At 49.3% G+C, this 14,247-nt stretch overlaps 7 protein-coding genes across 7 annotated transcripts; 6 read left to right on the top strand and 1 right to left on the bottom strand.

The window, feature by feature from the left end:
- Positions 1-602: 602 nt before the first annotated feature.
- Positions 603-2,476, top strand: TrAtP1_010393 (uncharacterized protein; the record flags this gene model as incomplete). The annotated part of the gene is made up of 4 exons (XM_066114685.1): positions 603-846; positions 895-1,123; positions 1,241-1,576; positions 1,627-2,476. The coding sequence occupies 4 exons, from the start codon at positions 603-605 to the stop codon at positions 2,474-2,476; spliced, it is 1,659 nt and encodes a 552-aa protein (XP_065970782.1).
- Positions 2,477-4,177: 1,701 nt separating this feature from the next.
- On the top strand, positions 4,178-4,483 carry TrAtP1_010392 (uncharacterized protein; the record flags this gene model as incomplete). Its single annotated transcript, XM_014089745.2, has 1 exon — positions 4,178-4,483. One exon carries the CDS (start codon positions 4,178-4,180, stop codon positions 4,481-4,483), a length of 306 nt encoding a protein of 101 aa, XP_013945220.2.
- A 108-nt stretch (positions 4,484-4,591) lies between these two features.
- Positions 4,592-5,449, top strand: TrAtP1_010391 (uncharacterized protein; the record flags this gene model as incomplete). The annotated part of the gene is made up of 1 exon (XM_066114684.1): positions 4,592-5,449. The coding sequence occupies one exon, from the start codon at positions 4,592-4,594 to the stop codon at positions 5,447-5,449; it is 858 nt and encodes a 285-aa protein (XP_065970781.1).
- Positions 5,450-5,609: 160 nt separating this feature from the next.
- TrAtP1_010390 (uncharacterized protein) lies at positions 5,610-6,985 on the bottom strand (the record flags this gene model as incomplete). The annotated part of the gene is made up of 2 exons (XM_014089746.2): positions 5,610-6,085; positions 6,154-6,985. The coding sequence occupies 2 exons, from the start codon at positions 6,983-6,985 to the stop codon at positions 5,610-5,612; spliced, it is 1,308 nt and encodes a 435-aa protein (XP_013945221.1).
- Positions 6,986-7,448: 463 nt separating this feature from the next.
- On the top strand, positions 7,449-10,712 carry TrAtP1_010389 (uncharacterized protein). The gene is made up of 4 exons (XM_014089747.2): positions 7,449-7,989; positions 8,146-8,242; positions 8,312-9,636; positions 9,695-10,712. Exons 1-4 carry the CDS (start codon positions 7,790-7,792, stop codon positions 10,485-10,487), a joined length of 2,415 nt encoding a protein of 804 aa, XP_013945222.1. The 5' UTR covers positions 7,449-7,789; the 3' UTR covers positions 10,488-10,712.
- A 499-nt stretch (positions 10,713-11,211) lies between these two features.
- TrAtP1_010388 (uncharacterized protein) lies at positions 11,212-11,674 on the top strand (the record flags this gene model as incomplete). The annotated part of the gene is made up of 2 exons (XM_014089748.1): positions 11,212-11,518; positions 11,556-11,674. 2 exons carry the CDS (start codon positions 11,212-11,214, stop codon positions 11,672-11,674), a joined length of 426 nt encoding a protein of 141 aa, XP_013945223.1.
- Positions 11,675-13,291: 1,617 nt separating this feature from the next.
- Positions 13,292-14,220, top strand: TrAtP1_010387 (uncharacterized protein; the record flags this gene model as incomplete). The annotated part of the gene is made up of 2 exons (XM_014089588.2): positions 13,292-13,599; positions 13,671-14,220. 2 exons carry the CDS (start codon positions 13,292-13,294, stop codon positions 14,218-14,220), a joined length of 858 nt encoding a protein of 285 aa, XP_013945063.2.
- Positions 14,221-14,247: the final 27 nt, after the last annotated feature.

Here is a 14,247-nt window from a genome sequence, read left to right as displayed (position 1 = left end):
CAGTCACACAAGATACAAGCAGTGGAATTTGCTCTTCTCTAGCCACAACGAGCTAAGGAAGTGTTCAATTTGCTGAGCTAGTGTTCATTAAAAGAACAAGACAGAGACTTTACTAGGCTTGGGAACAAAGAAAGCAAGTGTTTTGCTTTGGCGTGTACCATGTTCCAACGACAAAACATAACTCAATACTGCTGCTATATTGTTCGCTGGGCACCCTGAAGGGAATTCACTTCTATGTTGAGCAGGAGGTGGTTCAATCACCGGCGGGTATTTACAAAGGAGATGAAAGCTTCTTTGTTTCCTACTAAGCAATCCCGCCAACCGCGTGAAAACGCATAGCTCGTTCCCTATTGCTTGAACATGTATATATCAGAGAACTACCCCTCATCTCACGAGTTCAACGCACGATCCCTGCGGCAAACTTACGTGACACTCTGCCAACTGGAACTCGAACTCTTTACCACATTCCCTCCGAGCTCCTCACAGTAGTGCCAATCTATTTTCTGACGTTTAATAATGGTGACGAATGCCTTTTCCTTATTACAACTTCAATACCTAACTCGAATAGCTCAGCACATTAACAACCGGGATAGTGCAGCGCCATGTCCATCTCAGACCTGTCAAAGGAGTGCCAGGAGCTCTTCAATAGGCGTCTTGTTTCCGCTGCATCCGCTCCCAAAGAACGGACAGCAATAGAGAACCACCTCTTTAGATTCAATCTATGGGTGAAGTTCTATGCTGCTCCCTACGATAAGCGAGACTCGCTGGACTGCCGCTTGAGGAAGGCCATGGTACCACGTTCTCTGATGCTAGATTTACTCAGAGACCTCCTCGAAGCCCTCAACAGTATGTTCTCCCACTTGCAAACGTAAAACCCTTTCTAATACTACGTAGGCGACTCTAGCATAATTGCGCCAACCAGCCAGGCTAGTGCTATTGATGGGAGCCCACAAAGTGTGGGAGATGCTTCTAGCAATGAGAACCCAGAAACTGTTGGGGATATCATGATCCATCTACTTCGGTATACCCGGGCGATTCATCGATCTGGTATCATGCGGAGTCTTGTAGAAGTTCCCAACCATTTCGAATACGATGAGAAAACCGGAGAGAATATCACAGTAAAGTTTTAGGACACTGTGTTGCCTTACTTGAACGCTACACTCAGGTACACAACACAGGAGATGAGGGAGCGGCTATCTAAGACCATCTGCCTGAGACAACAAAACTTATCATTTCTTAGATCTATATCGAGCAAGAAAGCCGCCTTGGAGTCGACTGAACCAGCTCCCCAGGCATCGTCCTACAGTGCTCATAGCTGTGACAATACCCAGAGAGCTTTGCAGGCAAACTGGATACGAACTCATGGAACACGAACTGCTCCTCCTGTCCAGACTGCCACTGCTGTGGATAGTAACCAGCTACCGCGGATGAATACAATTCTGGAACAGAAAACCGCTGAAAACATGGCAGCAAATCTCCCGCGCCGCCCCAAAGTGCCTGTCGGCCAAACTGAATTCGAGTGCCCTTACTGCTTCGTTGTGTGCCCTGTAGAAGAATACACGAAAGAGAATTGGCCGTAAGTGCCATGATCTTGCCAATGATTTGACATTTGCTAACTGACGGTAGCCGGCACATCATCAAAGACCTCGCACCATTCATATGCGTCCAAGAGTCATGTCCTACGCCAGACACGATGTATGAATCGCACGAAGATTGGATTTCGCACATGGAGACGAAGCACGCACCCCGGGGATGGGCATGCTACGATGAAAGCCACGATTCAGTACAGTACTTTGAAGACGAACAAAGCTTCAGACGTCACGCAATCGAGCATCATGGCGGCGATATGACTGAGGACGAGTTGACGAATCTCACAAAAGAATGCGAGTGTCTCCTGCCTTTCCAGCCGTTTAAGAGTTGCCCATTTTGTAACGAATATACGGATGACGCATCTATAACTCTCGATGAGCACATCACTCTGCACCTCTTATACCTGTCCCAAGTGTCAATTCCAGGGGACTTTTTGGAAATGCGGAGTGTCGAATTTGAATCAGAGGAGGAGATTTTGAGCAGTGGTGCTTGTTTGGAGGGCAGCAAACTCTCGCAGAAGAACAAACCCGATTCCGTTTCCAGCGTTCGGACTCCAAAGAGAGGAACAAGTGCGTCATCATCAATCAACAACCCTAAGCTCCTTAAAACGAATGAAGATGCAACTTTGACGGAACTTGTATCCCTGGCTAAGAAGAGAGAGGGTAAGAATCAATATCACACTCCTATAGAAGCTGTTGGCGAACCCAGTGCCGATGACTCATCCGTAGTTGGTCTGGAGATGGCTTCGTGTATGCACAATTGCTCCGTTTCGCCTAATATGGGGCTATCCGACGATATCATCGAACCTCCTACCATCGAACATACACCTGGCGAGCCCGATATATGGGACAGGTTACAGGTCCGAGAGAGCCTTCAAGCCCAGTGAAATCAGGTGAATCCAAAATATGACGCCGAGATGAACAGTTCTCTATGGAGTTCCCGCGTTCGCTATATACTGGAACTGGAGATCGATAATCCTGGCTCAAGTTGGACGGATGAGGCTGCTGTTATTGGGAGTTGTTTGCAGCTAGCTGAAGCACTGGATGCCCACGGCCGATATTCCGAGGCCGAGGAGATCCTAATGAAGGTATTCTCTGATAAGGCGGCCCTATTGACGGCAGTTCTGTAATTTCTGCCAGATATGGTGCGCAACACGCTACAGAGACATCCTTTAGATCGATATGAAAAGATTAGGGACAATGTCAACACTCTTATATCGCTCCGCGTTAGCCCTAGTGGGAGTACTTCGTATATGGCGGAGCGGTATATGCCAGTCCCGAAGCCCTCAATTATATCTTCTTTATGACAAGATCATATCTCATTTGTTCATGAAGATATGCCTGCAGACAAAGATACTGACGACAAAGGGGCAAGACTGAAGACAATAGCACTGACACCACCCCGCCAAATATTGATCGATACGCGGGTGAAAACAGACCCACGGGTGCTAGCACCATGAACTAGAGCTTAAGTTAGTGCGAGCGTTACCAAGCTGCGCGGATTCTCTGCTAGGAACTGTAAAATAATTTCTGGATACAGTCTTTTCGCTTCTCTCCCATTCTCATCATAAATGCAAATATCGAAATAATACGTATCCAAAACAAATTGAGACTCCATGAATGGCGAGTCTAGACTACCATTTTCAGAAGGCTCAAATCCGACACGGGGCACTATAAGTATCTTTTATTACAAGACAAACACAAAGTAAAATTTAGGAGGCAGACTATCAATTAGCAATTTGAGAGAAACAGTGGAAACGTAGTTTAACATAATTAAAAGAGTATGTTTAATAATTATTGTCCCGAAAAGAAAATTATAGAGTCTGGAACACTAGGTACATGTAACAATTATCTCCATCACTGACTCAGGCAGGGTTGACATCATTGTCTTTCTCCAGATGCATATCCGTATGAGCCATATTTACAGACACAACGGAATCGATTTGTATCCTGCTCAAGCGTCTTAACTGATTTGATTGATGTCACTCGCCTTGTTTACGTCCCTCGGCGCAAGGGAAATAGACAAAAGGTTGCCGAGCCGCTATCAAGCTGAACCGAAGCCACCCGCGTTGCCCTTTCAGTATTGACTCGATAACCGAGGCGTTTTTTTCTTGCTACCCCATAACACAGCACGCGGCAGGAGACAGCCGCGTTACGCATCTAAATGACAGCAGATTAGATTGCCGTTCGATAGCACAGCCCAACAAAAACCGAAACCGGATTTGGATGGAGTCAAGAGCCTGCCCCGCCGCCGATGATCCGCCAATGCGGAGGGTCGAGAAGGTAAGCCGCAGCTAGACAGAGCCAAATAGACTAAGAAGACAGGAATAGAAGAGAAAGGTTGAGGGAGTTACGCTGAAGCCCCTAATCCAGTCGTTCGTAACAGTAGTGCCACATGCATGCACTGTAAACTTTGAGCGTAGGATTGGACGCATTGCGCCATTGAATCACATCGAGCCAAACCCCGATCTGCCCACTCTTTTCAGCTACCGAATAGTAGCGAGTCAGAGCTACTCTGTTTATCAATCAGTCAATACCATTCAACTCTCGCAACTACAGCGGAGAAACACACAACCACAACCGCAACAATGAGAGTATTAACAACAACTCTAAGAGCTGGCCGATTGGCCCAGTCCTTCTCGCCTTTATTCAGACAAACTCCAGCCGTGGTGCGAATCAACAGCCGGGCCAACAGCACTGCCGTCGACTCTCCCGTCAACTTTGGAGCTGCCCCTCCCCCCTCCCCCGCAGCAGCAGAAATCGGGCCTGGATGGCAAGAAGCTGGTGGCAGAGGCTGTGGCAGCAACGCAGCCGCGCAACAACTGGACCAAGGAGGAGATTTCGGCCATTTACTACCAGCCTCTGCTGGACCTGGCCTATCAGGCTGTAAGTGAATCAATTGATGTCATGGCCCAAAAATAAACTGAAACTAAACCGACTCAATCCAGGGATCGCTCCATCGCCGCTTCCACAGCCCCGGCGAGGTCCAGCTATGCACGCTGATGAACATCAAGACGGGCGGCTGCTCCGAGGACTGCTCGTACTGCGCCCAGTCGTCGCGATACTCCAAGGACACGGGCCTCGAGGCCAAGAAGATGGAGTCGGTCGAGTCTGTGCTGGAGGCGGCGCGCCAGGCCCGAGCCAACGGCAGCACGCGCTTCTGCATGGGCGCGGCCTGGAGAGACATGCGCGGCCGCAAGTCGGGCCTGAAGAACGTCGTCGAGATGGTCAAGGGCGTCAAGGCCATGGGCATGGAGGCGTGTGTGACGCTGGGCATGATCGATGCCGAGCAGGCGCGCCAGCTCAAGGACGCGGGACTGACTGCCTACAACCACAACGTCGACACCAGCCGCGAGTTCTATCCCTCCATCATCTCGACTCGCTCGTACGATGAGCGTCTGACCACGCTGAGCCACGTCCGCGATGCCGGCATCAACGTCTGCTCTGGCGGCATCCTGGGCCTCGGTGAATCATCAGAGGACCGAGTTGGTCTGCTGCACACCGTTTCCACGCTCCCCAAGCACCCAGAGAGCTTCCCAGTCAACGCCCTTGTGCCCATCAAGGGAACCCCGTTGGGTGATCGCGAGCCCATTGCCTTCACAAGCATGCTGCGCACCATTGCCACAGCACGTCTGCTGATGCCTGCGACTATTATCCGTATTGCTGCTGGCCGCAAGACCATGTCGGAGGAGAAGCAGGCGCTTTGCTTCATGGCTGGTGCCAACGCCATCTTTACTGGAGAGAAGATGTTGACGACGGAGTGCAATGGCTGGGACGAGGACAGCGCCATGTTTGGCCGATGGGGACTGGAACCCATGCAGAGCTTTGACAAGAAGCCGATGGACCCCTCAAGCGCATAGATGAGCGTTTATGAATTTGTTTTTTACGATTTTGTTTGGTCATGATAAATAGGAAATGCAGAAAGGGGATAAAGAAAACGATTTCTCACAGAGAGTATCATAGGAATGGCACTAGTGAGCTTATTCTACATATATAAGCACAATTGTTTCATGTCAATTTCTATAACTTGCTCTTTATGACTGCCGTTATCCATTCTTCTACGGCCTTGCACAGTCCTCCCACTTCCTCCACGGTGTTTCCAGCATGCAGGCATACTCTTACTCTGTCCTGCCCAGCTGGAACTGTTGGGGCCACAATTGGTCTCACAGTGAAGCCTCTCTCTTGGCAATACTGCGCCAAATTCCTAGCTCGACTTGTAAACAGTGGTAAGATCGGCGACTGTGGCGTTTCTGAGTTTATGCGGAATAACTCTGGCGAAGGATGATGCTGCTCAATAATACCAATGAGCAGATTGTGCATATGAAGGATAAGTGACTGGAGATGCTGGAGCAAGGGATCCGCGTGGCCCTGTGCTAGAAAGTCGTAGGTTGTGCGTATGCTGGCGAGAGAAGGAAAGGCCATGGCGGTTGTATAGATGAAGCTGCGGGCGTAGTTGATGAGATATGACCTCGTTACCGAAGAACATAGCACAATAGCTATTTTTTTATTCACACGCTTAATTAGTATAATAAGCAAGAAAATAAAGAGAGAAGTAAAGACTCACCTCCGGAGCATCCCATAGCTTTGCCAAAGGTATGCACACGGCCCCATATTCTGCTTTCAAGCCCAAGATGGCAGACGAGCCCTCTTCCCTGGTGGCCAAATATTCCCGTAGAGTGCGCCTCGTCGACAATGATGTAGCCGTTTCCCAGAGGCAGTCTCTTTTCCACGCACTCGACAATGTTTTTTAGCGGTGCTGCATCTCCATCCATGCTGTACACTCCTTCAACTGCTATGAAGACGTTCTTCTTCCCATTCCGTACTTCTGCCCCTTCTGCGTCCTCTGTTAGGCTTCTCAATAAAGAATCGAGGCATTGACGCTTGTTCTTCCCATTTGATGCTTCTGATGCTGCTGTAGAACTTTCATAGACCTGGTTGTGTGCAAAGGGGATTCTCTGCGCTCTGCTTAGTCTCATGCCATCATGAACACTGGCATGGATCAATTCGTCATAAACAATGACATCTCCCTTTTGCGGCACACAGGCGAATAGTCCTGTGTTGGCTTCGAATCCAGAATTAAATAACAGCCCTGCATCTGCGCCGTGGAATTTGGCGATTCGATCTTCTAAATCTTCTGTGAATGCTGAGTTGCCGTCTAGTAGCCGAGAACCTCCGGATCCAAGACCAAACCCGGCTTCGGAGTCTGCTGACTGCAGGTAGGGCTGGATGAACGACAAATAAGCAGCCTTGACAGCTGGATTGGAGGAAAGTGACAAATAGCTGTTTGAAGAGAAATCGACACAATTGGGAGAAGGAATTGTGAGGCGACGAAGGCGGCCTTGAGACAGGCGTAATGAGAGGATATTGGCCAGAGTCTTATCGAGATTGGAGGCCATCGTTGCTGACTACCGGCTTCTGTTGGCTCAATTGATCGACTCAATTCAGGCTTGTCTCGTCAATTGAACTTTTGCTATACCGGCTGAAATGATCTATGCACGCTTTTCCATAAACAACATACATGCACATGAATGCAGTCACATTCGGCCTGTATCGGCGTCCACGCAAAAGAATCCCACCTACGCATTAGTTGCTCATCACATGGGTTTAGAGAAAAAATAGTAGCATCTGCTCCACTACATCTAGCTATACCCAATTGTCAAGCTCAACCGTAACTCTACGCCCTTAAAAAGCCTATTTGTCAATTAAAAAAAGCCCGCTTATCCATGTTAGGGCAACGTTGGCAGATTGCCTCGGGTATGCTAACGAATTGACAGCTTTGCTGTCCGGCTCTAATAGCAATGAGGCATTTCGAGGTTCCCAGCCCGTGTCAGTTACTGAGCTCTTCGGTCATTCAACCCAAGAGCTGCTACAGTACGGGCGGCTGCAGCAATCCCCACTTTGGCCTGGACAAACGGAGATCGGCACGGCCCCCAACAAAAATGACAAACGAAAGAGAGGGATGGGAGAGACCAAACGCAATTCGCACTGCCAAAGAGCTTTAGCTTAGTAGCCGCCATTACCCTTCTGGGCTAATTCTGCATTCCTAATTCGGCCCCAGGAGGGACTCATCGTTTTGACCTCTCTCAGCCTCAAGGACAACAAAAAAAGTCAAAGAGGGAAAAACAAAGGATATCTCTTTAATGTCTCAGGGCTAGAAACTCAATCAAGTCCTTTTCATCTCTTTCTTTTGATTTGCCGTCATGCCACAGCCGCCACCGCCGCTCGCATCGCCGCTTTGGCGCTCCCTGCGCGCGTACCAAATCTTCGGTGCCAACACCGAGGTGGGGAAGACGGTCTTCTCAACGCTGCTCTGCAAGGCTGCGGCTGCGAGGACGACGGGTCGCGGCGTAGCGTTCTTGAAGCCTGTTTCTACGGGGCCGGATAGCGAGGCTGATGATCGGTGTAAGTGATGGTCCTTTGAAGCTAGGAAAATGAGAAAAGATAGAGGTTGGAAGCAACTATCAGAAGTGGGGTTAACGATGAAGATTTAGATGAATGATACAACTCACCTGAGGCTAACGATGGGCATTGCTGATTTACCAATCCTTCTATGCAGCCACATATCAAAATTCGCCTCGGATGTCTCCAACAAGACCCTCTTCCAGTATAAAATCCCCGTCAGTCCACACATTGCCGCCAAGCTCTCCAACACCGTAAGTCTACATGCAATTCTCCCACATGCAAAGCGTCTGAATCTCACTGTTTCCACTTCTTCATCCCAGACAATTCCATCCAACGATACCCTCCTCTTCCAATGCAGAGACTACGCAGCTCAATGCGCCAACATAGGCCGGAAATGGCTCTTTGTTGAAACTGCAGGAGGCGTTCACTCGCCTGGCCCCTCAGGAACAACTCAGGCGGACATGTATGCGCCTCTGCGTTTGCCTGTTGTTCTTGTTGGTGATTCTCGCCTGGGAGGCATCTCCCAGACGATATCAGCCTTTGAGTCACTTCGCATGCGGGGTTATGATGTTGAGTCGGTGGTGTTGTTCAAAGAGGATAGATACCAAAACTTTGACTATCTCTCAGAGTATTTCGCAGAGCATCATGATGTGCCCGTCGCTGGAGTGAACGAGCCTCCCGAAAGGAAATCAAGTCTTGAAGAGGATGTTCGAGCAATGGCTCAGTACTACGAAGAACAGTCCCAAGGCAAACATACAGGCGATGTCATCTCACATCTCGATAAGCGTCATGAGCAACGCATCGCATCCTTGGATTCCATGGCTACTCAAGCTCTCGAGAAAATATGGTATCCCTTTACTCAGCAAAGTCTACTCACTCCCAAGGACATCAACGTCATCGATTCAGCCCACGGCGACTACTTCCAGACTCTCGCCCCTTCTTCATCATCCTCTTCACAAAACGACAGCCTCCTCCGCGCCTCATTCGATGGCTCAGCATCATGGTGGACTCAAGGCCTCGGCCATGCGAACCCCAGACTAACTCTCGCAGCTGCCTACGCCGCCGGCCGTTACGGCCACGTCATGTTCGCCAGCGGCATCCACCGTCCAGCCCTAGAGCTCTCTTCAGCCCTGCTCAAGGGGATGAACAGCCCTCGTCTTGACCGCGTATTCTTCTCTGACAACGGCAGCACAGGTATCGAGGTAGCTCTCAAGATGGGCCTCCGAGCAGCAAAGCTACGATACGGATGGGCCAAAGAAGAGAAGCTCGGGATTGTAGGCCTCAAGGGTTCATACCACGGTGATACCATTGGCGCCATGGACTGCTCGGAACCAAGTGGATATAATGAAAAGGTTGAGTGGTACGATGGAAAAGGCCACTGGTTTGACTATCCGACTGTTCTGTGCATCGACGGAAAGTGGCGTGTCAATGTTCCTGAGGAGCTGAGACAGGCATTGGGCGAGGACGCAGACTTCAGCTCGCTGTCAGAAATTTTTGATGTCCAAAGCCGAGAGCAGAAAGGTCACCATGTTCGATATGAAGCTTTTATTAGAGAATCTTTGGAGCGACTCGTCAAACAAGGCCGCCGGTTCGGTTCGGTCATTATCGAGCCTGTCGTTCTTGGCGCTGGAGGCATGGCATTAGTGTAAGGATGCCCTTGTCTCATCTGCCCTCAAAATATCTTACTAACCACCTAATCATAGAGATCCTCTCTTCCAGCGCGCCCTCGTCAACGTCGTTCGCAAATCCCCAGATCTCTTCCGCAAATCTGGCGCCGCTGCTGAAGAAACCCCCAGTGATCCCAACGCATGGACTGGCCTTCCCATCATCTTTGACGAAGTCTTCACCGGCCTCTACCGTCTCGGTCGCTTCACGTCTTCTTCCTTCCTTAACACATATGCTGACATCTCCGTCCACGCGAAGCTTCTCACGGGAGGCCTTGTTCCGTTATGTACGACGCTTGCTTCGGAGAATATCTTCCAGTCATTCAGCTCTCAAGACAAGACTGATGCACTTCTCCACGGCCATAGCTACACAGCACACCCTGTGGGCTGTCAGGTCGCCTTGGAATCCCTAAATGATTTGCAGAAGATGGATCACGATGGGTCATGGAATTGGGCAAAGTCACAAGGCTGGAAATCTTCCGAAACGTCTCCCACAAGCAGCCAGTCCTCTGCCAACGTCTGGTCAACCTGGCCTCGTGATCTGGTAGAGGATCTCTCCCGCCAAACAGACCGCGTATCGGGCATCTGGGCTCTCGGCAGCGTTCTTGCAATCCACATCAAGGACGCATCGGGCAGCACGGGATACTTTAGCAATGCCGCGCAGGACCTCCGCGATACCCTCATTGCAGGGGATTCGGAGGGCGCCAATGGGTCATGGAACGTGCACTGTAGAGTGCTTGGAAACGTACTGTATCTGATGGCGGGGCAGAAGACGACGGAAGAGAGCATTGCGCAGATTAGTTTAGAACTGCGAAAGGGACTACAGGCCTAAATTTCGATACTAGGATAGAACAAGTCAATGATGGTGATGAAAGACTTGGGTGAGTAGTCAAAGGACTATTGCGAACCAATGAATGAACAAATACTTTTCCAAAAGTGCTGAACGAAGCCTTTGATCGTGTTGAATGGCTCTCTTTTCTTCTCTTTGTTCAAACTACAAATCAGTACTCGATGTAGTGATCCCTGTAATCAGACTATTGACTTCACTTTAGAAGACGAATTGTATCATTATCTTTCATAAGTAGAAATTTTGGATGAATCTTTATTTTGAATGCCAATAGTGTTCAAACGAAGATCTGTAGCGACAAGAGTGAAATACACATCTGGCGTTCCAGAGTCTTTCACCTAACACTCTGAATTTCGACAAAAGAACAAAAATGTGTCCAGAAGTACCACTTATAGGCATTTACCTATGTAGTTAGTGATTGTATCTTGATGTAAAAGCAACGCATCTGTGCATATAATATGCGAGGTCAGGTCAAAAAACACAGCAACTGTGTGTAAACAAGATAGCGTGGCAGGCTGACGACAGGTAACGGCAAGTGAAGAACTCCCATAATTTCGGCTATTTTCACAACTTGAATATCGTTCCAACCCTTGAAATGAGATTTTTCCCTTATTGAGCAACTTTCTTCTCAAAGCTAGCCAGAGCTACAGCCTTGATTCACTCTTCGCCGAACATTTGCCCCTCCCCTCCCCCCCGGAACAACTCCAAAATGGCGGGCTTTAATTTCATCTCATCAATTTTCAGGTCAATAAGGAATATTATTGACGCGAATATTGATGAGGTAGTGGAGGAAGCTGAATCCCGTCAAGAATGCAGGCCGCTTAGCGATGTGCACATGCCCCCACCGCAAGATCAGGGAAGTGGAAACGATGAAGGGGAATCAGAGGAGGGAGAAGTCGGTGACACAAGTGAGTGTTTTGATACCTTTGAACTTATTGACATGGACGACGAATATGAAAGTGGCGAGGAATATCTGGAAGAGTCTTGTCTCAGACTCATCGTGTCTCTGGGCCGATGTATGCCCCCCCACTGCTCAGTCTATGATGATCACAGCTCGCTCCATGATTCCAACTCTTCCGGCTCTGGAATACTCCGACTCGGATTCAGAAAGCCTGAGTGACTATTCCGAAACAGATGGATGTGATAGCTGGTCAGTCATTGACGAGCGATAGGATCCAGGAGGCATTCTGGATCAAAACGAATAGTCGATCGGCATAAACGAGAATTCGCTCACGGAGAATTTGAGTAAACCAGGCGCGGAGATTTTTGGATGACTCGAGTCCGCGGGGACTCCACCACTCTAAACAGCGGCTGCTGAGTTCGGCAAGGAAAATCTGGGGATGGGGCAGGCTATTCTGTTTTTTTATTTCTATTTTGTTTCTATTTCGTTTCTACACTCGATTCTATTCTGGTCTTTTTTTGTAAATGGCGGCATACCTGATGAATATATCAATTTACTTTGTTTTGTTTAAGTGATTAATAAGACCTCCCGCGTGACTCGCTTGGTGATGTTGCAAGATATGAGCATTTGACTTGACTCGTGAGGCGTAGTGGGAACGAGTCGGGTTGCAAAGGCGAGCCTAGTATGTACTCCGTGCAGACCGTAAAGGTCGTAAAGACACGCTACAGGTATTATTTACTGAAACAAGAAAACAGGGCTATTGTGTCAAAAATGCCCGCATAGTTGTTCAGGCTGTACTAAAGCGGATCATAGCAGTCTACCTAGTAGCAGTTGTGATAGTTTTACATGCATGTCGCAATCTAAGATGCAGCTCTAGGTCTACATAGCAAGTACTACTCTCTGTTTGCTATTTGCTAAATATGGCTCTTGAAAGCATTATCCAGATACTGCTGCTCATTGGATATATCATGGAATTATGATGTATAAACTTACTCATTCCTTCTCTTGAATCCTACCTACGTAAATAGTAGTATCAATCATCAATAAGCTCGAAAACCCCAGAGGGATGAGATAGACTGCCAGCCAATCAGTTTCGGCGCATATCCAATTCGTCTACTGCCGCTCTCTCTTCCCGACTCGTCCACTTTTTTGCCTCACCTTGCACATCGAGTTACAGCAGCATCTCCGCCAGCTCAACCCACAGAAAGGCGGGTTGCCACCAAAATGAACAAGGTGAGAAAACAAAGCCACAAGCCATCGCCCGCAGATGCTGATTGCCGACTCCTATGCCGGAAACAAAATCCAACTCGGGGCCTCGGATTGGTCTTCGCCCCAGGCCAGTCTTTGCCCCTCTTGGACAGCAGGCTTTTCCCCCATCTTTGCGGCGACAAGGGCCGCCACAAGCGGAAGGCCTGTCGTGGTTTGGCAGGGAGGCTAGAAGCCGCTACCATCTACCGATTTCTCGCACCCCTTGACGCCTGGGGCAGATTGCGGGGTTAGCCGTTGGGGCTGGGACTTGAGTTCTGTATATATAGCGAATTTGCTGCTGAGATGAGATTTGCATTTGGAATCAAGGCAGAGTTGTCTGACGTGTGGTTTATTTGTCTATTTTATTCTTCTTCTTTGCTTCTCCATGTTTTTCTCCAGAAATCAGACTTCCAAGCGCTGATACATATCACGGAATTACCAGCACAAACTTTTGCTGGTCAGCGTTGCTGACGGTAGAATTAAACGGCGATTTATCCACAGGAGCTGCTAAATAGTCGGGCTCCATAAAACCGAGAGCTTCGACTATCCGGCAACCGAAGCAACTTCACATTTTAGTGTCGCGAGGCCTGTGCTCCAGGAAACGAAAGAAGCGAGACAGCAAGAGCTCATCAACGCAGCCATGGCGCTGATCGAAAACCTCCTGTCGCCGTGGACTCTTGTAGCCCTCGGCGGACTGCTGGTCGCATCATATCTATACGACTTTCTCGTCACATTTGCGCCACTTCGTCGCTTCCCAGCTCCCTTCCCGGCGCAATTTTCAAACCTATGGCTTTTGAGTGTCTGTCGCCGAGGTAATCGCTATGAGACCGTTGACAAGCTGCACAAGAAGATGGGCAAGTTCGTGCGAATCCAGCCCAACCATGTCTCCATTGCCGACGACGAGGCGATCAATGCCGTCTATGGCCACGGTAACGGTTTTCTGAAAGCGTATGGCGCATCCCCACCGAACCTCTCTTTATAAGTCAAACTGAGTAGGACTTGACACTTACATGCAATAGGGAGTTTTACGATGCCTTCGTCTCCATCCAGCGTGGCCTGTTCAACACGCGCGACCGCGTTCAGCACACCCGCAAGCGAAAGATGGTTTCCCACACTTTCTCTGCCAAGTCCATCGTTCAGTTCGAACCGTATATCCACCAAAACCTGGAGAACTTTGTCAAGCAGCTGGATCGCCTGGTAGACACAAGCCAATTCAAAGGCAAGGATGGGAAGAAGGAGGCACGCTTCGATTGCCTTCCATGGTTCAACTTCATTGCCTTTGATGTCATTGGCGATCTTGCTTTCGGTGCTCCGTTCGGCATGCTTGAGAAGGGCGTGGATCTTGCCGAAGTCCGATGCTCACCGGACAGTCCTCCTATCTATGCGCCTGCTATTGAGATCCTGAACCGTCGCGGTGAAGTGAGCGCGACTCTTGGCTGCTTCCCAGCGCTTAAGCCCTACGCCAAGTATCTGCCCGATCCTTTCTTTAGCCAAGGTCTCGCCGCAGTGGAGAACCTTGCCGGAATTGCGGTTGCGTGCGTGAAGCGACGCCTTGACAACCCCCCCTGATGTTGAACGCAAGGATCTTCTCGCTCG

The sequence above is a fragment of the Trichoderma atroviride genome, chromosome 5 (assembly GCF_020647795.1).
Source record: "Trichoderma atroviride chromosome 5, complete sequence".
In the NCBI taxonomy this organism is placed as follows: Eukaryota; Fungi; Ascomycota; class Sordariomycetes; order Hypocreales; family Hypocreaceae; genus Trichoderma; species Trichoderma atroviride.
The sequence above is the reverse complement of the archived record's forward strand: the minus strand, read 5'-3'. Positions and strand labels throughout refer to the sequence as shown.